Consider the following 24,932-nt stretch of genomic DNA (forward strand, 5'->3'; position numbering starts at 1 on the left):
TGGTGCCACAAGGCATGCCAGATCTTGAAGGGCTGTTCTATAGCAGAGATGATGTTGGTAGTTGATGATCTTCACCACGAGCCTGGAAGGACACATTTTGCCAAGGCTTTAGATATGAATAGCAAAATGAATAACTTTGTGGCTTGGGTGTATCACAGTCATATTCATGAATTGCATGAAGAACTTTGGGGCTGTGATGAAATGAACTTGGACAATGCCCATCTTCCTGTCTGCCAGCCCTAAAGTATCCCAGATCTGGGGTCAGCTTTCCTCTGACCTTTGCAGAAAATACAAAATCAGATTTTTGTCTGTTTTTCACAAATTATGTAACAATTCCAGCTCCCCAGAGGAAACATTCGGTAAGGGTGAAAAAAAAGTCTTTGAATTTCCTCATTACACTGACATACCATTATGTACTGGTGTGTTCAGAAATTAACTTCCCAGCTTGGGGTAGAGCACTGCCCTTATTCAGTACTCCTGTTAGCATTACAGGCAAACATCACTCTGCAGTAATGGTATTTTGATCACAGTCCTATACAGGGTATAAGCTGGGTACAAGACAATGACACTGAAGAGAATAGAAATCCAGACACTGGCAGTACCTCATTGAAGCTGTTCTCTCCAGACTGTGATGTGACTTTGAAAAGGAGACTGAGATACAACAGGGGCCCTTGCATCCAAACAGGAAAGCAGGGCTGCCCAGGAGAAGCAGAAGCAAACCCCCAGCAGTGACTGCTCCCTTTCGTGCAGTCCTCATCAACACTGCTGCTCCAGTACAGACCACTGGCTGTCCCTCACCTGTATTGGTCTCCATAATGCTAGGTATGGAGACCAGTTCCTCCCTGCAGCAATGTGATGCCTGTGACTCTCCAAACACTGCAAGAGCCTTTCCGTCCTTCACTGTGGCTCCTGCACATGCTGCTGCCAGTGGGAGGGATGGATGGCAGCTCTGTGATTTTGCAACACATCACTTTGGGGGCCCCAACTCGGCAAGAAACAGCACAAGGAGCGTCAGACATCTTCTCTACCTGTTTCATTATGGGATGCTCAGCACCACACCTGGCACCTATTACAACAGGAAGGCAACACTAAAAAGGCTTCATTAAAAGGAACTTCATTAGAAGTAAAGAGGCAAGTACAACACAGAGCAGAGCACCGGGCCTGAGGGAGGGGAAAAGTACAGCTTTGCTAATTTTCTCATCAGACACCTTCTCTATTACCGTCTCCTGGCTCCTGCTCTGAAAGTCAAGTGGAATTGTCAAGAGGAATCACCTGTGATTTAAAGTGCAGTTCTGCTCCAAGAGCTATGTAAAAATGCCACCTTCCTATTTGGAGCTTCTGGGGACCAGAAACCAGAGCTGCTGAATTTGACAGGCAAAGGAAGAAAACAGTTCTTTTCTCCAGGCTCATCAGCTGTATTACACTAGCCCTTAGCTGAAACCGAGATGGAGGAGCAGGGTCTTAGTTCCAGGTAAGGAGACCAGCAAGTGCTGCCTGCCCAAGTCCAGGACATGGAGGGGAACTTGAAGCAAAGAAGAGGCTGTGTGCTTATCCCCTTCCTCCTATCCTGTAGGCAAGGAAATCAGAAGAGTTTGGGCTTTGTGCTGATTTAGGCATCTTTGGAGTTAAAAAGGACTCAGGAAGGATGCTTCAGCCCTTCTCTCTTGCTGTGAGCCCCATCAGAATTTAGTTAACAAGCAACTGGAGCATCTGAGACTACAGAAAAGCTTGTGTGTTTGTGTGTTTCTGTGTATGCCTGTCTCTGTAGCTACATAGAGATATATTTAAAAGAAGGTTAATTGGTCTCCTGGGTACTATAAAGAACTTGTTAGGTTCCTCTGTATGAGCAGTGACTGCATGAAGCCTAATTACTAAGCCTGAGTTACTCTTTTTGGGGGGCAGGAAGGAATCTCTAAGGTCCTTATTAAAACCTACAAAAAGTCTAAAGAATGATGGAATTAGAATTGATTTCTCCATGTGCAGTGCAAACAAAAACGTTGAACTTTCCCCATGAAATACTAATGGGGGGCCATATAGGCATAGTTTACATATTACTATTGTGGGGACAAACAGAAACCACCATGTCAAATGGCAAGAAAAGTAGACTTTCAGATAAGATGCACACTTAGATGTTCTTCGAGGGAGCATTTTACAAAACAGCCATCTCAAACGTATTTTCAGGCTGATTAACATTGTAAATCGGAAATTTTAAAGAAAAGGACTTTTGTATGGGAAACGTACATTGAAAGGAAAGAGAAAAAGAAGAAGAAAAAAAGGATTAATGTGGCTTTGGTCTGAAATATCCAAAAGCTTGGGAGTTTTTGACTGTCCTTAGATTTTGCTGAAGTGCCATGGGTGGAGACCAGGGCTTTGTCTATGTGGAGGAGACACAACTTAGGCAGCAGCAGCTCAAAGCACTCTGCCCATGTGTGCCAACTCAGCTGCGGAGGAACTCTCAGGCAAAACCTGCAATTATAACAAGAAAACATGATGATGCCATTCCACCACATGAAACCCACAATTAGAGATGGCAGGACTGAAACAGAGACATTGCACATAGCTACGGCTCTGACACTGGTCTGAACACGTGCATGTGGGACATGATTAATGTTGGTAAATTAACATGTCAACCAGCTGCTTGTCGTTCTTCACCAAAAACTAAGCTGGCCAAGTACTTCTGTAATTAGTAGTTTCTATAGCTTCTATTTTGTTTGGTGAGGGATCTTTCTGCAACACCGAGTTTGCTGCTCACAGTAGCACTTTTTTCTGTGAGAGAAGGCACTGACCCACACCCTGCTGATAGCAGGCATTGCTCCAGGGCTGTTTACAGATCTGCTGTTGCATGAACATGTTGAGTCACTTATCTATAGCCTCTTTTTCCTCAGCTGTGACAAAATACTTGAGTAGTGGGCAGGTTCTGTTGGCATAAACCCGTGTGTGAGAGATGGCACACACAGGCTGATGGACTCAAGGATGTCAAAGATCTAAAAATTTGGTTCACTGCACTTTTCTCTCACTGTATTTCTTTTACTTTTTACCACCTCTGTTATGCAGTGCACTGCTCAGATAGTTCTTTCTTCCAACATCTGGTAGCATGTCTTGGGGGATATGGATACAGAGAATTAAACCATGCTTAAAGAAACAGCACAGTTTAGGGAAATGAATTATTTTTATTTAGTTATATTTTTTATGCAGATGTTTTGTTCAACTCAAAACAATTGTTCTGAGCAAAACTGTATAATCCCTCATGTTTTCTTCCTGTGTGTTGGTACTGCTTTTCTTCCAAACACATACTGTAACACAGTTCAAGTTGTTCTAAATGCAATCTCACATTGTTGATCCTGGGTGAACTTAAGGGATAGTGACAAAGCAAAAGTAACTCAAAATGTATTCCTAAAACTTGAAGTGAACCCAAAGTAGTCTCTGGCCTGCTCGAAGCAAGCAGCAAGCCTGTCAGCATTACAGATAACGTTGCAGTCTGCCTCTTTCTGACTCTAGCATCTTTATCTTAGCAAGATGATACCTCCTGAAAAATTTGACAGATATTGTTTGTGAAGACCAAAACATGAAGTCTGTGCGAAGACAGTTCCACCTACTTTCAGTCTGAGCAGAAAATGTAAGATTACTTGATTTGAAATGAGGGCTTATCTTACGTTCCTTCCTCGCTGGCACACTTGCTTGATATCACACTTTCAAATGACACATTTAACTAAATCTTTTTGCAGTTACCAGCCAGTCTGCCAGATTTTTTTGCAGAAAATAGGCCGGAGTAAGAGCACTGGGAGAGAAAAATCTGTCTACAACAACCTCCCCTGCAGCATCAGCCTCCCTGCTGGTGGTGTTAGTACATGTGAACCTCCAAGGGAAACTGCTCAGAAAACTTGAGTCTTTCCTCGACCAAGCTGAAAGAAATGCGTTTTGCATCAGCAGTAATGAATATCAAGTAAGGAATTATACTCCCATACTAAGGAGTCTCCACAGACCAGCCCACAGGAGAAGTCCAGCCAGGGCAGGGCAATGCAGCGGTACCCTCAGGACCCTGAGCCAGAAACCTGAGCCATAGACCAATCTGGGGCTAATTTGGTTTCTTGCATTGTTCAGTGGGCAGCGAATCAGTTTCCTATAGCCCTGTGTGCGTGGCAGGACACTTGCTGTCCTGACACACTGCAGCCAACATAACAAGCTCTTTCTCCATTTCAGACAGTTGTTGAACTGTCTTACTTGTATTATTTTCTTTAAACATCTGCTATAGACCACTGCTGGAGAGAAAATACTAACACAGGTAGATCCTTCAGCTTGGTGTCATTTGGTCTTTCTCATCTGACATCTGGTAACTGTAAGCACTTTTCCCTGCTAGTGCAATTGGAGAGTTGGTGTGTCCTTGTTTCAGAAGCCCCAGTAAACAGTACTGCATTTCATACATACATTCACAGATGTAGGAGCTCATCTATATGCACAAGAGCTGCCAAGCTGTACATGCTGCATAAACTAATGCATCACCTTTCATTCTGAAGCTCCTCCCATTGCAGATTTTAGTATTGGGTATGTAAACGTGAGATAACATACGCAAACTCTTTAAGCAAAAGCACATAAAATCTAATATACATGTGCCTCTTTAAAACCAGAAAACAGCTCTTGAAGACTGGGTACCCCTCACATTTTCTGTTTGCACATCAGCGATGCCATTACTTTGTCAGAAATCCCAATAAATGCAAAAACCTGACCTTTACCCCCAGATAATTTCCTTTTCATAATAGCAAGACCCAACCAAGCAGTGAATTTCTGTGAGGATTACTGCACTTCTTGGGTGGCTGATATGACTTGGCCTCTGGCATCAAGCCATTCTATGTACTCTAGAAATGTACTGCATTTCATAGGTTATTGCTTGCATGTTACTGCCGGGCAAGTGAATGCTCCATATGCTGGAACAAATGCAAGCACCTTGAAAGGCGATATCTTCCTGAGCATTGGCATTCATGCTAATGGCTATAAATTACGCCCAGAGTGTTCATTTTCTTTTTAAATGTGTTCTCATCTTGTAATCATTAATGGTGTCAAGTTACTGGTGTGAAAAAAGCCTGACTTTACAACAACGATGGATTAATGAAATAACAGTCATGGCTGGAGTAGTAGCGATAAATTGTTAGAGAGGAGTAACACACCTGAAGTGATACTTTCAAAGGCCTTAAATTATTTAGGTTTCAATGTTCCTCATAAATATTTGGCTTTTGTTAACATTTGTGTCTCTATTAAAAATGGAAGACAGCAGCTCCGGCAAGAATAACTCTCTCACAGATGAGCACAGGAAAATGGGGCACCCACGCTTTTCAAGACATCTTTCTCTCCCCCAGGGATGACCTCCTAATTCAGCGGTCATCTGTAGGTCTTAGAACTTGACTATCTGGGGAAGTGAAATCCAAACCCCACAGGCTTAGAAAGGTCTAGAGAGCATAACACTGAACTAACAGGTCCAAATCTCTCTTTAAAGCTGGTATGAAGTAAGAAACTCTTGCAGCAGTCAAAATGGGGACAAAACAGAGTAAGCCATTTCAACTCCACATAGATACACTTTTGATTAAATTTTTTGTTGAGTCCATTTTATATATTATAATATATAATTAGTATATAATGTCATATTTATATATTATAAAAATAACATCTGAAAGTGCAAGAAGAGCGGCAGAACCCTGGCATATTTGGAGGGAAGAAAATCTCATTTAAAACACTGAGAAACTTCTTTAATATCAAAGAGCACTGGTTCAGGCTTTTGGAAACCAAACTGAAAGGCAAGGGAAAGAGAAAAAAATATTCTCTCTGCTTATAATGTGTCTGACATGAGATCCTTTATTTCAGGCATAAACTGGTATAAAAAAGTGACTGCTGATATCAATGGAATTGCATTACTTCATAACTTTGATGATGACTCTATGCATTCCCCAATATTTATTTTCAGTTAAATTAGCTGTTGTAAATTGATAATTAGGTACTGTCAATTAGATTGTTTAGTAGGAAAAAAAATCCTCTGAAAATTCCTGATATTCATCCAAACATCAAGCACACAGCAAAACTAACAAATATTAAACATTTTTGTAAAGCAAGTAGGACATAATGAAAAAAAGGGAAAATCATCAAGAAGCTTTCTAATGCAATAAAAAGCATTTGATTTCCTTTATCCTTGAATATTTTGTTTTTCAGACTAGATGCTATCTTCACTGTATCCTCATGATGGCCTCACACTGTTCCTTTATCTCCATCAAGGCTTGCATCAGGCTGTGATCTGTCCCATGGGTCACCTTCATAATATTATAGGCCTTGAGAAGAGAACAGAAAGGGACACATTAGTTATTGTGCTGACCATACAAAGGGGTTGATCCTTGCAGGACGGTAGGGATATAGGTACTGGTCCTCAAGTGGTTGGCAGTGGGGGCTTGAATGCATGGCATAGTAGGAATAAGAGTGAAGCACCCCAAAGTGCACAATGATTTGTCCCTGACAAAGAAGGAGGTACTGATACATTATTCTTAGGTGTTAAAGCCCACTAGTATGTTGCACAGATGGATGTCTGGAATAGTAAAGGAAGATATTTTGCACTGAGGCACGAAGGCCATTTTAAGATCGGTCAACTACAGCACCCAAGGTTTTGATACATTATTTAAAAGATAACTGAGAAGTCCATCATGTTAATAGCTTCGAAGTCCTGTAAATAGAAATGCATTAATGGTTAACCAATGGAATAAAGCGCCTTAACTGTATCAGGAGAAACGATGTATGGCATCAAACAAATGAGTACGTTAATAGTTACACTATAAAAGGCATGCAGGGGAACGGGTCTTTGCTACTTTTCCTGGAGATTATTTTCTCTGTGTTTGTCATTTTCTATTGCTAGGCCAATTTATGCTTGCTGATTCCCTGCCACAGATATGTCTGAAATGCTCTTTGCCTAGTTTGTGTTTAGATCATCACTTTTCATATGACATTTCTGCTTCTTCCTTCTATTAAATTCCTCCTGCAAAAAGAGAAGTACCAGATGGAAATGGATTTGGCACTTCTGAAAAAAAAACAACCAACCCAAGGGAGCTAGAAGTGTACTGGTAGGAGAAAAGACATCAGAGATTTTTCTCATTCCAAACTGAGTAATTATCAATAACAAATTGGTTTCAAGGAGTTCCTGGTCCAGTCAGCTGACAAAATTCAGCTAAATCAGCTTTGGACTGCAGAAAAAGGATCTTTTTGGAACCAAAAGTCAAGGCAGGGGCCTTACTTAAGTTGGAAAGTCAAAAATAAAAAATAAATATGTTCTTTGGTCAAACAAATGAAAGCTTCCACATTCTAGAGACTGGCAAGCATATGGAAAATCTAACACAGTTTATTTTGCTTCAAATTAGCTAATTCTTAAAAAAAAGAGGGAGGCAGCAAAAGACTGAAAGAACAAGTTGAAATGGCAGTCAAAACAAATCAGAGTGTGCATGGAGCTCTAAAAAGAGTCAAATATGTTCTGAGCTCCCACAATGCACTACTACTAAAGGATAAAACACTCAGTTAAACTAACAGAACAATGGAAATGCTTTCATCACTATTAGAAATGCCTAAAAAATTAGGAAACCTTAATTTTTGTCTATTTCTATTTTAGCAGAAATACAAAGCTGGTCGTGTTTTTTTGCAAAACGTTTACAACTGTCATAATTACACTTGCTGAAAAGATTACTTAAATTGTTCTTAGTGTTCTGCTTTTCCTAATTTAACATACTGGGGAAACGTTGTAAAGAATAGATCATAGAAGCATTTCAACATAGTGGAGTGTAAGGTATTAAGCAGTACAAGAGGGTTTGGTTTTTTTTAATAAGCAGTTGAATAACACTTGCATGGTGTAGGACTCCTTGGATGGTGCATCCCAGGACAGTTACAGGAGGGATCCTGCGCATGTCGCAGTGCAGCAACACATAGCTGCACCCATGCTAACTAGGAAGGAGCAGGATCACCCTAGAGCAAAGTGGCAAGGTGAATCGGCCATGGATCCAGACACACTTGGTGCACAGCCTTTCTGCATGGCCTGGCTAAGAAGGCTGATGGATTTATTGTGAATGACGTATGCTAAGAGATGTGCATCTGGCTACATGTGAGTCGGAGTCCCGGGGCAGCTGACCTTGATCTTCAGCCTACCTATGGGACAGAGTTCAGGCATTTAGTGACGAACCTGGACCTGCATCACCGTGATGAACAGCCAGAGATGTCCATATGGATATACTTCTAGTAAAAGGAAAAGAAATCCTTAATATCACACCTAATTTGGGGATAATGCTACTACTGCTGACTTATCTGTCACCTGCAACATTTCCTTTCCATTTCCTTTCTTTTCTCAGGATGGCAGATAAATGCCCCCAGTCTTTATCCTTTTGTTTCCTCAGGGAGAAAATCACGTCTCACACACTGCAGTAGGAGTCAAAACCAGCTGCACAGAAGTTATAATAACAATGACTTCTGTAATTCCCAATTTAAACTGGCATCAAGTTATGGAGCTGGTTTTGCAAAGCTTGGTGCAAAACTGGGGATAATTCACTTCCAAAGCAAGGAAGTGTTTTACTGGGCAGAAGCAAGAACATGCAGGCTCTCTAAACACTCCCCTGCTCTCCTAAACTGCACAGTTAACCAGCAGAGTCGAGGCTGAGCAGTCCTGAGGTCTGTGTGGTCTTCCTCTCAGAAAAAAGAGCAAAACTAACTATGAAAAACTATAGTAATAGCAAGACCGCAACACAGGCCACAATGTCATAAACCACATACTGTCTCCCAGAAGAACGTAAAACCCATTAGATTAGTGGTACGGCTGTTGTTCTATGAATGCAAATGAAATGCAGCACAGTCGTTTATGCCTGATTTGCATGGGGATGGGTGGGAATGCCCATCACCACAGCTGCAGGGAACTGTGATCAGATGCAGGACGGCTCCACTCCCATCACAAGGAAAGCAGAAAGCAAATGGCCACACACCAAAACAGCATGAAATGAAGGCTCGCATTTCAGAGGGAGTATCTGTGGTTTTCCATCTTTCTTGACTGACGGGGATACTTGTTAAAGCAGGCATAGGAAAACACAAAATATCACAGTTACTATTAACCGCAGCTGGTAAACAATTTGGCATTTGAAGCAAACACCCAGAGAAACAGGATTTCTTCAGCGTTGCTCTGAAACCTCGGAGGGATTTTACCCCAATTTCTGTGCCTTTTGCCTCCAAACCAGAGATTACAGCAAAAAGGGAGATGATATTGTACCTGTTGCAGGCCTTCCTGAGACAGGGCCATGCCCATCAGCTTGTGGGAGGGCAAAGGTGCTCCTGCGACTGTGCCAGCAAGTGCAGGGTCTGCAGGGAAACTGGCCAGTGTCACACGAGTGCACATCCTCCTGCCTGTCATCCCCTGTCCCCAACAGCCATCCCTCAATGGCTGGGCACCACTGCCCTGCTCAGGAAAGGGCAGCGGTGGGTTTGGGCAGCCATCACCACCACAGCCCAGAGGACAGAACACAGCAAGACACACTGCAGCAAGACACACTGCAGCACTCATCAGCTTGCTCTGAGGAAGCAATGCTCAGAAATTAAGTCTTCTCCTTGAATTCAAGCCTTCCCCACTGCATCCTGCCTGTCCTTCTAAGCCGAGTCCAGCTCCACACAGGTTATTGGCAACCAAACAGGTGAGCTCACAGCAACTGAAGGTGCACTGAAGGTAACATGTGACACCTAGCAAATGTTTATGCTATGTGAGTGCACTTAGGACAAATCCAGACACTTGCGAGGGGCTCCCATGAGCTCCAGAGATGCAGACCTGCCCTGAGCTCCACAGGACTGCTGCTTCCCAGTTGAGAATCTTTTCTCTTCACAAGGCAGCTTATTGCAATTTTTGTTATTGGCACTTTTTACAGTTATTCCAGGTTATTTAAATTAGGTTTGTCAGACAGCTCCAGTCTTTCACTGACAAAGGTTTTCCTGATCTATAATTCTGTTTGTCCTCCCACCATTTTATCTTTCATAAACAGATGTATATAAATTTGGAAATTGGTTGTACAATAAACCAATGGCTACCTTCAGGTTTTATTCCAGAAGTAGAGTGTTGCCTCTCTCCAACACTTCTATTTTCAAAACTTGTCACATTAGATTCTGCAGGGCCTAATATACTTCAGGGCATGATTTCTTTTTAATGGGTAACATAAAGCCCTCCACATTATTTAAGCCTTCTTTGGGGATGCAGAGCAGAGAGCTAAACCCAAGGGCACTAGGAGTAAGGATGATATGACAGTGATATGATAGTGACAGTTTATGATGGGTGGAGCAGAGAACAGGGTTACAGCTGCAGAGCTATGTATGAAGGTCTGCTGGGTTTAACAGACAGCCTCTGTGCATCTGATGCAGAGAGGCTGTCAATCCCCAGCAGCTCTGGGTCTGTGCCTGATTAAATGAGATTTATATGTGAGGTGAATTTCACTCAGATCTCAATTCCTCTGCACCTTCCACATCCTTCTCCTTAATGCCACAGTGAAATTAGTCTGACGAGGGTTCCAACAGGGTGCTATTCAGTGTCAGAGTGTATTAAGAAGAGTAATGAAACAGAGAACATAATGGAGTTTCTGCTCTGAGCATGTGGCATGCTCTGTTGACACATCTAATCACAAAGGGCCAAACTGTGTTCTCATATGACTCTAGGACATTATCTGAATTATATTAGGAATCACATCCTTTACTCACAACAAACTGGGAATTATATCTTGCTCTAATTTGTTCCAGTGTAGACAGCAATGAAGGAAATCAGTTTCCTATCTCACCCAAAGAAATGTTGTGTCCTATGCTTACAAGATGTATGGAGAAACAGGATGACAGGAAGTTTTTCATCTGTTCAGCTGTGCTCCAGAGAGTGGGAGTTCAGTCTCTCCCTGTCTCACAAATGCGGGTGAAAGGGGGAGGCTGAAATAGGCAAAACCACAACAGGATTAAATTATAAATGGTTCTGCATTTTAGCTGTAGAGCACTTACATTAGAGTCCTTGTGGACCACTAATGGCTTTCAACCACAGTTAGAGATGCACTGAGGTATGGCATAGAATAGTGAGCAGCACACGTTATCCTTCCTTTTCAGCAAAAGAGGAGATCACAGCTTCAAAAAAGTTTTCTGTGTTAGGTAGTTGCTCAGTACTCAAAGGATGATACTGCAGGAATCTGGCTTGTAATGGGCAACTTCTTCACTAAAATCATAAAAAACCCTGTCACATCTTCCACCTTCACTGATAAGCAGTATTCAGATGTCTCTAGGGGAATTCACTCCACTTTAGTTTAATGTAGTATCCTATTAAAAATGCAATTAAAAGAAAACTTGTTGATATATTGCAGCAGTATCAATGAAACTAGAAGCTCCTCTAACTGGGGTCTCATTCCACCTGCTAAAAAGGAAAGTCTGAATGTTTATACACATTATGGGGGAAATAGCAGACCAGATTACCTTGCACATGACAGACATATGACTTACTTCCAAATAATGCATGGAAAATAGAATTGATTATTCTTCCATCTTCTTTTTAATGATCAGAATTGGACATAATTTAAGTTAAATATATGAAATGAAAGTTTAAGTCATCAAGACTTAGTAAGACTGCATCATATTAAATACTAATTTATTATTTCAACAGGTGGAAATTATAAGCTATTCAGTTTGCATAATTAATCATTAGTTTAAACCAAATAGATACAGGGGTTGAAAAAGTAAGTACAAAATAGTAAGTTATGTAGACACTCATGACTGATACTAACTTTATAGGTGATCCAGGCAGGAGTAAAACCCACTTCTCCCCCTATCTCCAGTGCAGACACCCAGCCCCTTCTATCCCAAGCAGCTGCTCTAACTCTTTACCAAAAAAATTAGCTCTTCATATTGTATGGACATTAAACAAAGGGGACATACAGCCAACTTATGCACCTCTTTGAAATGCTGACTGGGACCTGCTCCTGCCTAGAAGCAACAGGCAAGTAGCTGGGCCAGGTGGCTTTCTGCAGCACCCAGCAAAAGCAATGTCAACAAAGGCTGTGTCAAGCATTGGAGGTGGGCTGAAAGATGAGAGGGGAACCACACAGAGCATGTACTGTCTTCAGGCCAAGCTGACCACAGGCCAATCAATAACATAAGGGAATAAGCTAAGACCTCTCTGGGGGGAACTGGAGGCAGCACATCTTCCAGGAGGGAGAAAAACACCTTAGCAGTGAATAAGGGCTGAAGATTTGCAGCAAGTTGAGAGCCTACGTCCTGAGGACGTGTTGCATATGGAAGGGGATTTTTCAATATATTTAAGATGATATTAACAGCAATAAAATGGCAGGACAAATAAGAGCCTGAGACAGGAGGAAATTCATATAAAAGTCAGCTCAGTTACAAGAGGGATGGCTTAAAGCTGAAATAAATGTAACTAGGAAAGCACCATCTGCAAAAACAGATCAAAGAGGAGAAAGATGATGAGTGATATTGGAATGGGAGGGATCAAGAAGCATGCCTGCTGATTTGAGTGTGGCTCACAATAAAATACAGGCATTAAAGACAAAGTTCTCCAATCTGAAATCACAGATCCTCGATAGGGAATAAGGAGGGTAGAATCTGCAGCTCTGCTCCTGTTGTAATTTCAGTGCTCCCAGATTCACTTTGCTATGGTAAGGAGAGTTTGAGGCACTAAGATATTTTTATCTCTTCAGATCTAATAGTAATTTGTCATCCAGGCACCTCTGAGCTATCAAACTGTGATTAGCAGTGACTGATACTGGAGGAAGTCAGTGCCTGCAACGCTGAGCAACAGTGACCCATCACCACACACTCAGCTGCAGCCTGGGGAAACACCACTGATGGAAAAAGCAGTGAGATACAGTCAGAGCAGAAGGCGGGGGAGGGGGGGACGGACACATGGCAGGTTTGGGGGAAGTGAGGGAAGGAGACAGAGAAAAAAACAGTTCACAACACTGACCTGCTTCAAGGTCTCCAGTGCTTGAGGAAACAGGTCTTGACTGTACTGCAGTTTGCCCACTCTCATCAGCTGGACAGCCCTCAGTGGATGGAAACCAGGATAATACAGACTGCAGAGAAAAGGATGAAAAGTGTGTCACTCTCAGCTCTCATCTTCACAGTCACTGCCTCTGCAGGGAGCTCTTAGGGTGGGACTACAAAGTTATTGTGAATGTTAATAAGGTACTCAGAGAAAATTAGCTGCACTACTGAGAAGCATGAAATACTGAGGGGAATTAGCAAACTATTACTCTCCATCTCAGAGGAATGCCTTTAGCATTATCCTGTTAGAAACTAATGGGAGTGGGATTATTTAATTCACTACTGTTAGGTAATACAATAGCATTTACTGTACTTAGTGCTGCAAACAGAGATTGTTCACAATCTCAGGTCTCTGGAGAGATACAATTTTAAGAAGAAGATTCAGCATGGAACCCAGTCATGGATCCTCCAAGATGAAAGAGAGGGACTGCAGGGGAAGCAGGTATGTAGGATAGAGGCCACTGTTACTGAAGGTTTGCTTGCTGCTCCCTGTTGCAGAAAGAGTTGGTGCTGCATGCCTAAGGAAACATCTCATACTTGGCTTGCGCATCTAGACAAGGTATCTGCTAGTGTGAAGATACACTCCCTTTCTTAATTTTACAGAAGCAGAGGTTTTCCATCAGTCTCATTGGAGTTAATAAAAACAGAACTATGCTTTGTTTTCTTTTTTTCTTCTAGGAAGTAGACAGAGAGCAATGCCATCATTAATTCCTTGCAAGATTTCTTGAAATTGTGGCATTCACGGTGGCCACAACACCTGGATCTCACCATCTCCCTGGACATGGAGAGCACAGCATCTCGGGAGAGCAATCCAGGGGCTGCAGAAAGCTGTGGATGTGACTTGCCTGAAACTGGCCAGTAGGAAATGTGAGGTGAAGGAGCATTTTATTTCTTCAAGTACACTAGCAATATGCTTAACTAGTGTCTAAAAAACCCACAAAATTTGTCAAAATTACAAGAAGAAGAGGCAATAAGCTTCCCAAAATCTACTCTTTGGAGAATGTATTTTATGTTTGCACCAAACCTGTGATCATCGGACTTCAGGGAAATTGCAAATGAATGGTACCACTGCAGTCAGAAAGACACTTAACTGTGCATGCGTATGGTTAAATGCACACTAAAACATTAAACCATGTAAATTCGTACACTGTATAGGAATCTTCTGATAAGTCTGCATGCAAATTAATTAGTTCTCTTCCCCATTATTTTTCACTAATGAAAATGCAAGCACAATTAAATACAAGTAGTTGTCTAAATGGCAGTGTATCTGGCCACCCTTACAAATCACAAATGAAGATGTGTAAACATCCTGGAAATTGTTTTCACACCCAAAACCCCCTTCTCTGCTGATCCCATGCAGCTTCAGGAAGGACATACAGAAACACATGGGAAGCATGTCTGGCAGGATCTCATGAGCAACAGCTCTTAATCTGCCAAAGCCTCTCATGAAGCAAGAAACCAACTCCTCAATGAGAATAATCCACACTGAATTGCCACAAGTACCACCTGTTCAGACCCATTGTGGGTTGCAGTTCAAAAAAGCTGGAGAGCCAGCCAACAAGAGACAACTGATAGCACTTATGTCAGTACAAACTGACCACTCGGGAACTTCAAGGATCTGGTTAAACAAACACTAGAAAATTATCAGGTTTATTTTTAGGTTTTGTTTATGGTTATTAGCAATTAAATGATGCTATCTGCTACTAATGAAATAGGGAGAACACGCGACTAAGTCAGACATTTTGGTGTGAATCAGTGAATAATAATAGAAATTGCAGCACTAACATGGCACAAATGGGAGTAGCGAGCACATGCACAACTTTGTAAAAATTGCAAAAAAAAAACCCTACAATTGTGTACTTCTGCTCCACCTCTGAGTACTGAAAAGGAAGGAGTAAAAAAAATCATTCCCTCTCCTCTATGCCACTGAAATGCCAGAGCACATGGGGCAAGGATCACAGCCACGGGAGAAAGAGCCAGGAAAGCAGAGTTTTGCATGAAATGATAACTCACATTTGCAGCCCCCACTAGACTGTCTATGCTGTATCCTCATAGCTCTGATTCTTTTCCCACTGCTCCTTCACAGCCTTTTCCCATCTCCTTTGTTTCATACCTTTACCTTTCATCCTTTCAACCACCTATTTAATGTCTTGCTCTTCCTCCTGAATCACCAACTCCTTTCAAAATACCAACTTAAACAGAGAACTTGGGTCTTGCCTCACCCACAATCACCTCAGGAATGGCAGTTCACGTAGACAAATCCAGGTTATGCTTAATTTAGCAATGTGGTGCCTGCGAAACTTCACACATGGCCATCAGAATTCAGAATCCGGCCTCCCATGCAAACAGGTTTCTTTCTATAGATCATACATTCACTTGCAACCGATGAAGATTTAGGAATGTAATATACGCAAGATCAGAGAAAACAGGTTCTGATTTAGCAGTGTCAGGTACTCGGCCCAGACTACCAGCTATAAACTAAAGCAAGTGAAAATTTAAGATGAGGACACAGAAGGAGTAAGTGCAAAACAAAGAACTTTTTGCTCATAAATATTTACAAAGCTGTTTTACTGAGCTGATTTGTGTTCTGATCTTATGCATGTACATAGTTACATTTTGCAAGCCTTAAAACTGACATTTGAAACAACTGATTATTATCATATTCTGGAATAAATCTATTAAAATATTGGAACACCTTTTGTGGAAGCACATCCAATGAGTAAGTTTACCAAAGAAATACAGACAGCTTGCAGATCTTCTGGGAAATGTGTAAGTGGGAAAAATGCTGCTGGCTTCTTCCAGGCATCCCTAGGATTCAGTATTATGAAGAACTGGCATGGCAGAAAGAACTAAAAAGCAGAGGCAGGTACTTGTGAGCCAACTTATTATCCCCACACATTGCTCTGAACAAAACAAAGTGGATAAATTTAAGAATAAGGAAGACACTTACCAGCCAAGGAACTGGTATCTTAAGACTGTCAACAAAAGACTATGACAGCTATAGAGAAATACATGCTGTAAAACGTGTTACAGCTTTGGAAGAATAGGATTTCTATCTGAAAAGGATTTTACTAGATTTACCAGGGCCTGAGGGACAGGAAGGAGAACAGTAACATACTGAAAGCTCAAATAAAGACAGTTGTGTGATGTTTCCTGGCCCTTGGCACTGATCAGTGCCCAGTAGTTCACTTGCAAAGAGGGATTAAACAGAATACAACAGCTAACAAGTAAAGCTGCACTGTAAACAAGAGGACTGGAGGAAGCTGAGAAAAATTTGTACATTTTGCATCACGTCTTTGCTTATATAAGGCAGCACAGTTTGTTGCTGTTTATGACAAACAGCAGCCATGCTGGCCTGTCCCTCCAGCCTGCCCTCCTGCCTATGGATGGCTCTTCACAGTTTGATGTCCTCTGCAAACCTCACAGAGGCCCTTCTGTTGCCTCTTTCAGGTCATAGATAAAGACGTTAAAGAGGACAAGTCCCAGCTCCACCTCCCTGCAGTACCCCACTGTTATTGGCATCCAAACAGGGAATGACCCAACAGCCATGTTCTCTCACACCCACCACCCGACCAATTTTTTACCTCTTTACCCACCTGGACTGTAACTTCCCAACTTGGATGTTAATTCCCTGGTGTTCTCAACCTTGCAAAGACAATAGTGAGCAAGCTGGCCAGCTCTCTCAATGCCTTTGCTGGAGGTGACCACTGGGTCTGGTGGGTTTGTAGGGGTCACACTCTCAGGTAATCCCTGGCTCAACTTTTATTCTGAGGTGTGACTTAGTAGGTGAACAGTGAGGCAAAGAAGGCACTGTTAAGTTTACTATTCAAAACCTCGAATGACAGCTATTTTCTAGTCTCCAGGTAGCTTGTACCAATGTTCCACTGTTCCAGGCACCAGCAGCTCCTGCTTTTCATTCACAAAACACAAGGGTACCAATTTTCACTAGGCAAAGATATGGCTCATACTCTGTAATGCAATAGCTGCTTCTAATACACCATGAAATAAATAGCTCATATCTGTAATTCAGCCACAAGTTTTGCCTTGATTAACCCCAGAAGTCACTGGTCATACATATAAAGAAAAAAATACTTTTCTTCATTCTCTATATTAGCTCTGACCATCTCCAAGCAATTCCTTGTGTTCTCATGTAAAGGACAATGTAGAAAAGCAACCCTTGACAAATTTTAGCCAGTTCTTTCTATTTCTTAATACCGCGGTTCCATTAATTCCACTTAACTTATCTCCCATTACAGGGTAGGTAAATAATCAGAGCTTTTGTGTTCTCTTGTGTATTAAAGCCTAGTAGTAATAAAAGAGACTATGCAAAATCACTGCCTTTTCTGATGCCTCATATTTTAAAATAAACAGATGCCTACCATTTCTTGTAAATCAGTCTGTGGGGTTAACATTTACACTGCTGTCTTCAGCCCAATGTAATTAGAAGCAGGCAGGGTTTATAAAACCTGAAATAAGGGTTTAAAATGGAAATATTATAAGGCTTTTTTAAATGGTGGCACATAAAAAGTGATGCAATAAGAAACTGTAAATTGGTTTGCAGTACCTTTTAGTGCAAGTAAATATGACAGCATAAAAAATATAAAGCAGTTTAGAAGCCCCAGGAGCAGAGAATGAAGAGGAGGGAGGCTCCTGGGCTTCAGCAAATGTGGGGAGCAGAATACAAGAGGACACCATCAGCCTCATTACAGAAATATACTTGCTACAGTTGGTGGAAATGTTCAGCACAAATATAACACCCCATAAGTTCAGCCTTCTAAGCTCAACCTTCTCTCTTTAGCTCATTGTTGATTTCTGACCTGCTCAGCATTCAGCAAAGTTTTTCATCTAACTGCAGCCTAGGAATTTTTTTATGTTGTCCAGTTATTTGTGCTTTCACTATTCAGTGATGTGAGACTGGTCACCCAATTCACATGATATTATTTCTACTCCTTGGCTGGGATGATTGACAGCTTCTATATATGTGAATTATTAGAAACATTTTTAGGACAAATTTAAGGACATTGAGTATTTGTACGAAAAAGTAGAAACATTTGATATCTATCAACATTTCCAGGGAGGAACCAGTTATTTTATGAATAGCCAAAGAAATCTTATGCATCAGGAACATACGACAGGTAAATGAACTGTGCTCATTTAGGAGTTTTACAGATCTTAATGACACAGGTGCTGCAGCTGTTGTCTGATCCACACAGAAATTCATCTACCAATTCCTGCTCTAAAACCAGCAATTTGAGGCTGAAATACTGCTTAACAAGCAATGCTCTATTTATAGAAAATGATCTTAAGCAGCTTTATACATAATTTGCTCAATATCAGTATTTGTTAATAAGCACGAGCTCTATGCAAGAGTTTTGCCTGAAATGGAGCAAGGTTACAGGATTATTTTTGGAGGAAGTGGGAATGTGTTATTGACATTGAACTATGAAGTGACTATTTTGCATGCTAAGTATTTGAAGTCTAGTTGGAACTGTAGACTTTTTAAGGGAATATATCTATATTAACTTGTGAACAATCTTTAAGGGTCCCTGAGAAAGCCTTCCAAAAGAATACTGGCCTGGCTTTCATGTTAATAATGTGCTTTTTCTTGGAATAATTATGGTGTTAACCTCTTATTCTTTCTGGCTTCTCTTTCTTTCTCTCTCTCTCTCTTTTCTTCTCTTAGCAAATACAGTAAGCTAGGTTTAAATAAATTCAGTATCTTACAACTACCGTTATACCTTCTCCAGCAGCCATGTCATTTTTGGAGTAGCAGACTAAATCCTTCACCTGTGGTAGGCCTGATATACTCCAGCTGCCTAAAATGTTTATTGTGCATTTTATATGTCCATCACAGTGTCTCATGGAGGCAATCAAAGCCTTAGTGAACAGTTTAATATTGGCATCACTCTTTTCTATTTTTTTTCCCCAAATCTGACCTCTCTCAGTTGGTTTTGGGGATCAGCTCCTCAGCACTAGCAGGAAGTTTTCCTGTAGGTAACTGCTAATGGACATCCCTTAAGCATTATAAAAAAGGTTTGCTAGTTATGATAAAACATTATTATTAATAGAAGATTTATGCTGGAAAATCTCTTACAAACTAAAGCAGGAAAAGTTACTTTCTGTTACTATTACCTGAAACTATTAGTTACCCCAAGAGGCTCACTTTTCTTCTGGTTTAATCGAATAACAGCAGAAAGTCAGCATCATATTCTGAGCCAGCTAGGGCCTGATATAAGTAGTGATGTGTAGACCTAACAGATCAGAGTTCACTTGAAAGTCTCCATACTCTTATAAAATATTCTGATGTACACTCTTGCAGTCTAATTTATATGTGCTCTCTATCTGTATTATTGCTGTATTAGCAAAACTCTCAGTATCCCCAGTACAGAAATTTTCACCAGCAACCACAACCCATGTACGAGCCTCATCATACTAAGCACTAAAAAGCATGGCACGAACAACCTTTGTTCTTCACAGATATAACACAGACACCCAGGGAAATGAAGTGGTTTGTCCAATGTTACAAGAGGAAATGTCTGGGAAAGCCAAGAGTTGAACCTAGATCCCACTGTAACTTTTGGATGCAGAGTTCAGTTCTTGTATCTATGCTATCTTGTCTATCTGTCTGGTTCTGCCAATCCGAATGAAAGTAAATGTAGTTTTATATGCTTAACAGCCTTCCTGTATTTTGCAAATGAAATGTAGAGACCGTAATATCAGTTTAGAAACTTTTGTGCCAGACTGTCAGTTTATTTTTCTGGGTTTATTTATTCTGTCCTCACTCAAGAAATGTCCTGTTATTTCGGTGAAAAAAATGCCTCTGGAAACAGTTCAGGATTTAGATGGATGAAATTATGGCTCAAAATATTTTTCATCGCATCTGCATCTCATACTGTTCAATTGCTATTTGTTTCAGTAATCTAACTGATGTGACCACATAAGCAATCACATTTCTTAACCGACTGAATTCTCAAGAAATTTTAGCTATCCGTCTCAGAAATTATTTCTCTCTAGCTGCTGATCATCCTGCCATATTCCTTGCGGTGATAATTTATGTCACATTAAAATGGATATTGTTCCAGATGTTGGCTCTGCCAAGATTTGAATGATAACTTCAATAAAATGACGAAGTGGTATAAACTGCAATTTTCATCTTGGCTCTTGATCTGTTCAACTCACCCTCTAAAAATGCTGACATTGTCTGAACTGTCCACTTCAAATGTTCTGTCTTCTTCTGGTATTAAGAAGTATTAAGGAAAGAAAGAGTGTTCACTCTGGAATGGAAGCAGGAAAAGATTTTGCATAGATTGTTGCTGTGTCCTGGCTGATCTTCAAAACATCTTGTAGATTTTGTTGGTTTTTTGTCATGAGCTTACCATCTTTACAGCTAAAGATGGTAGGATAGAATGTCTCTGCAGATAAGAACGTACTGTCTCAGTCCTTTCATAACCAGAAGAATAAGAAAATAAAGTCAACAGTTTAGATCAAAGGATTTATAAAAAGATTTTAAAAGCCATATACAGTATACTGGGAAAGTGCCAGAAAATAGAAGTAGTGTAGAAAAGACAGCAAAGGCAGAATGGGAAATCTAGTTAAAGAGAATACACACAGGAAGAGAAGAAAATACAAAAGGAAAATGTACACTAAAAGCATGGTAATTTGTGACAGACCTTGGTGTTACCTTCTCCTCCAGCAGTGAACCTATGACTAGCTGTTAAGAAAAATATTAAGTAAAATGTTCCACCTTCCATATCTCATATAGCTGGGAATACAACTACAAGCCTGGCTGCAGATACAACCAATGTGAGTTTTTACTCCAGTTTTCTTACAGCAGATCACAGATCTACAGGTTTGTATGATCTCTCTTCATCAACCAGAGAGTGAAAGGCAAATATATATACCACTGGATCCCTTATGCAAGTTGCATATAACTTTCTTCTAATGGATTCCCTTTGCTACAATATGAGTCCCCCCCATATCATATTCACACATGTCTAATTGGTACTATTGTCAGTAAACTTCAGAGAGGTTGTGAAAGCGTGTGTGTGTGCAGATGCAAACACAAGCTGCACAAGGAAGGATGCATATTGACATCTCCAGTGAAAATGTCTTTTCTCCACTCACCAGTATCTCAGATTACCTCAGAAGTCTGTTGTAATACAAAAAACTGATAACGTGAGAAATGACTGTGGAAGGACTTGGTGGTGGATTTACAAAAACACAGGTAGTGTGGAAAACGCTAATGAGGAAGGATCACTGTTGTATAACCTAGAAGTTATCAGATGAAACCAACAACTAACTGTCACGTTCAGAACAAATAAAAAGGTGCTCTGTCTCACTCAGACACTAGTTGAACCATCCACCCAGTACATCAAGGTGCAGCTGATTTATGATCAAAAAGCAAATGAATAACTAAGTCCAGGTTCTTATTTTCCTCTTCCATGACTATATCATTTGGCATGTTAAAAGTCAGCGATCACCAAATCTTCTTCCTTGTCTGCTATTTCCAAATTATAAGATTGCAGTTTAGAGCAAGACTATGAAAGGACTTAGATGAATCTTCCTCTCTTTTTTTTTTTTTTGATATTTCCCCAAACCCACAACTTTCTTACCATTTCTTATAATTTTTGAGGAAATGATCAACAAGAATGACATTAACTCTGTAATACTCCATGACATTCTTCATTGAAGCTTAGTTCTACGGTATCATCTAGATTATATTATCTAAAATGCATTCTTGCACAATCTGTTTTAGCAAATCTACACTGTCTTTTTACAGCATTTTCCATTCCTTTTACTTTTTTTCTCCCATCACAATTTGCCCTAAATCTTTGAGGTGAAGCCCCCCTTCTAAAATACTGTGGTTCTCATTTGTCAATTGTTTAGTGTTTCCTCTGATGTGAGGATGCTCTTTGAGCACCACTTTTACTTTGAAAGTGCAATGTATCATATCCATAGCTAATAGTGAAGCTAAGTGAATACAGAAAGGAATTTATTCTGCATCTGATTAGAAAGATGATATCCAGTGCTATTCTTGTTCCCTGAGTAAATACGTTCCTCTTTGCACTAACTACCACAGTAGCATTGTGTTTACCAACAGAGTTTCATGTTAATAGCAATACAGAGATTATGGGAAAAAGCGAGACCAGGGATCTCTACCCCGGTCTTCACACCAGCAAGATGGTCTTTCACTGTCATCCCAAAAGCTGAGAGTTGATGCAGCTCAATGTGTACAGGCTTCTGATTTCATTGGGTAGCTGTTGAACCTAGTGATACTAATCTCACTGTCCTGCCAACATCTGGATGGCTCATCTCCCAATTTTTGAGCACACAGGTGCCTTCCAGACTCACCTCTCTTACAATCATTTTATGCTTTTACCCACATCCACTTCATTTCAAAATTTGACAAGCCTGTGCTTTATCAGCTGCCATTTCAGTTTTTCTTGCTTCATGGATACATAGCGTCAAAGACAGCAACAATAACAGCTGAATTAGCATTTACAAAATTTCATGAGATTCTTATGCATAAGGCGTTACCAGCATGTCTGAACAGGAACTCCATTGCCTGATGTCAGATATCTCATTTAGACATCTAGCTTTACTCCTTGTGTCCCAGCTTTTCCATCTTTAAGATAAGAATACTGATCTATCCATTGGAGTTCATATGTGGGCTAAATTTAATCATGTTTGTGATGAGCTTTAGGAGTTCAACAGGAATATTCTGTAGAAGTTCAAGTTATTAGCGCTGATTCTAAAGAGAACTACAAATCCTTGGTAAGCTACACAGTTAAAATGTGACGGCTAAACAAGACCATCTGCCTGAACTGGAGAACATTTAACTTCCATCCAGTTGCTCAGCTGGCTAGAAAATTTCTTGCATAACCCAAAAGGCATGTAAATTGCTCCAGAGTTTTCTAGGAAATAAAACAATCTGGAAGAAAAGGGAGGGGTAAAATAACATTCTTTGGAGAAGAAAGGAGACCTGCTATGAACTTTATGAACAGCAATCATGAGCAATAATCTCTCCTAGGCTCTAAAGTGCTGCCTGAAATGCTGGCTGAATATAAAGGAGAGATTTATTTTTTTTTCATGTTACACCACTATGCCTCTTCATGGCATGGAGAACAGTGTGCAATACTTCAAAAGAGCAAGGCATGCTTGAACTCTCTGTTTGTAATTGGAAGTAGCATGTTCACTGAGCAAGCATTTTTCAAGCAAAGCCATGTTTGCTGTACACCTTGATTGATGAGTACATATGTAGCTTGACAGAATGGGTAAGGGGTAAAAATTTTTTAAGAAAAGATTGCTCGAGGAGGAAATAGATCCATGAAATGAACATTTCAGTTCATATAAAGTAAAATAATTCTCAAGATTTCATGCTTTATGCGGTACCTCATAACAGTAGTTAGTTTAGCCTGTGAGCTATTGTCTCCAATGGATAAATCCAACATGTACGTTATAGATAGCAGAACATCTCAAGACACTTTCCCTGATATTAATCAGTACAATGCCATCAATTTTAACACTTGATACATAGACTTCCATGGTTATTTTGCCTTTTGCTAGCAAAAAAAAAACCATGAAACAACATGTTTCTAAGAGCTATAAACCAATATGAATGTCAGAGCCCCAGAAACAAAACCAAGTTGCCAAAACGTCACTTAGAATGCATAGTACTTTGGATTAAAAGATTTTTTTTTTCATTTTTTATTCAAATACTGTTTTCTTACTACAGTACTCTCTGGGACAGAGAGCAAAGTTTTATGCCCATATTTTGGCTCAAAATTATTTGTAAACTCAATCCACCATTTTGTAATCATATGTTGCTGGCCTAAAGATTCTGAGGTTTTGCAAAATTAGACTTAGCTACAGTTATGTGACCCAGCCACTGAGAGCTTGTTTAGATGTGTGATACAGAAGGATAAAAGATAATCTTCAATAGGAATTTTGCATTGCGTTTCCTCATATGAGGTTTTGGATTGCGTTCCTAGATTAGGTCATTAGAGGTATATGTCTTGACATGACAAGGCCAGACAAGAGATGAACATTTCAGCCAAAGTGCAATGCATTCGGTGACCTACTGAAAAAATCTCAAGAAAAAGCAGAAACAAAGAGTTCACAGGCTGAAAATACAGGGCATGATACACATATTCTCAAAGAATTAACTGGTTTTCCTGCCACTTAGTGGCTAGATAAAAAAATACATATCCTTCTGTTGGAAGGACAATGTTTTCTCCAGTCATGGAAACTCCAGCCCTTGAGAGGAGATCCATAGGAGGGTGGCCATTTCCCCAGGCCAGACCACAAGTACAGTGGCTGAATATGACACTGAAGAATTTGGCCATGAGACCACCAGAAAAAAACAACCAACCAACCATCCCTGGAAGCTGCACAGCAAATCCTGTGGAGTTACTTGTCAGGGACCTGATCAGCCCAGCCCTTACAATGGTACTTGCTCAGGCACCAGTGAAGGCACAGACATTTTGTAGTCAACCTCTTTTCCCTAGAGGCTGCGGGCAGACATTCCATCAGCACAGTACAGTTCTGATAGGAATCCTCCAAAATTATCTGAAAATATTTACCTTGCACCCTGTTCACTGAGGGCAGTGGGCACAAAAGAAGGGCTCCGACTGCACTATCATGCCTAAAGCATATGAATAAATAGCTTGTAGCAGTCTAATATTACGAAAGAGTGAGCAACCACATTTTCCTCTCAGCCAGTTGTGTGAAGGCAATTAGCACATTGATTTATGGATGAGTGGAGGAGGGGAAATGAGCAAAAGAAACACATGTGGACTCTTTCAAATCCTATTTTTTCTATCAAATGTTAGTTGTGCCCCACTGAGCTTAAGAAAGACTCTGTAAAACTT

At 40.5% G+C, this 24,932-nt stretch overlaps 1 protein-coding gene across 3 annotated transcripts in view; it reads right to left on the bottom strand.

The window, feature by feature from the left end:
• Window positions 1-5,713: 5,713 nt before the first annotated feature.
• The window catches only part of SMYD3 (SET and MYND domain containing 3), a 395,661-nt gene continuing 376,442 nt past the window's right edge, over window positions 5,714-24,932 (bottom strand). For 2 of the 3 annotated variants that reach the window (XM_057414467.1, XM_057414469.1), the window contains 2 exons: window positions 12,983-13,091; window positions 5,714-6,311 (listed from right to left, as the gene is read on the bottom strand). In XM_057414467.1, the coding sequence (XP_057270450.1) occupies window positions 6,210-6,311; window positions 12,983-13,091 (211 nt within the window). In that variant the 3' untranslated portion in view covers window positions 5,714-6,209. The remainder of the gene's footprint in view (window positions 6,312-12,982; window positions 13,092-24,932) is intronic. The other variant, XM_057414468.1, reaches the window with a different exon arrangement.

Source organism: Pezoporus wallicus, unplaced genomic scaffold, assembly GCF_028554395.1.
Source record: "Pezoporus wallicus isolate ANWC-B61680 ecotype Strahan unplaced genomic scaffold, APGP_CSIRO_Pwel_v1 contig_8042, whole genome shotgun sequence".
Classification (NCBI taxonomy): Eukaryota; Metazoa; Chordata; class Aves; order Psittaciformes; family Psittacidae; genus Pezoporus; species Pezoporus wallicus.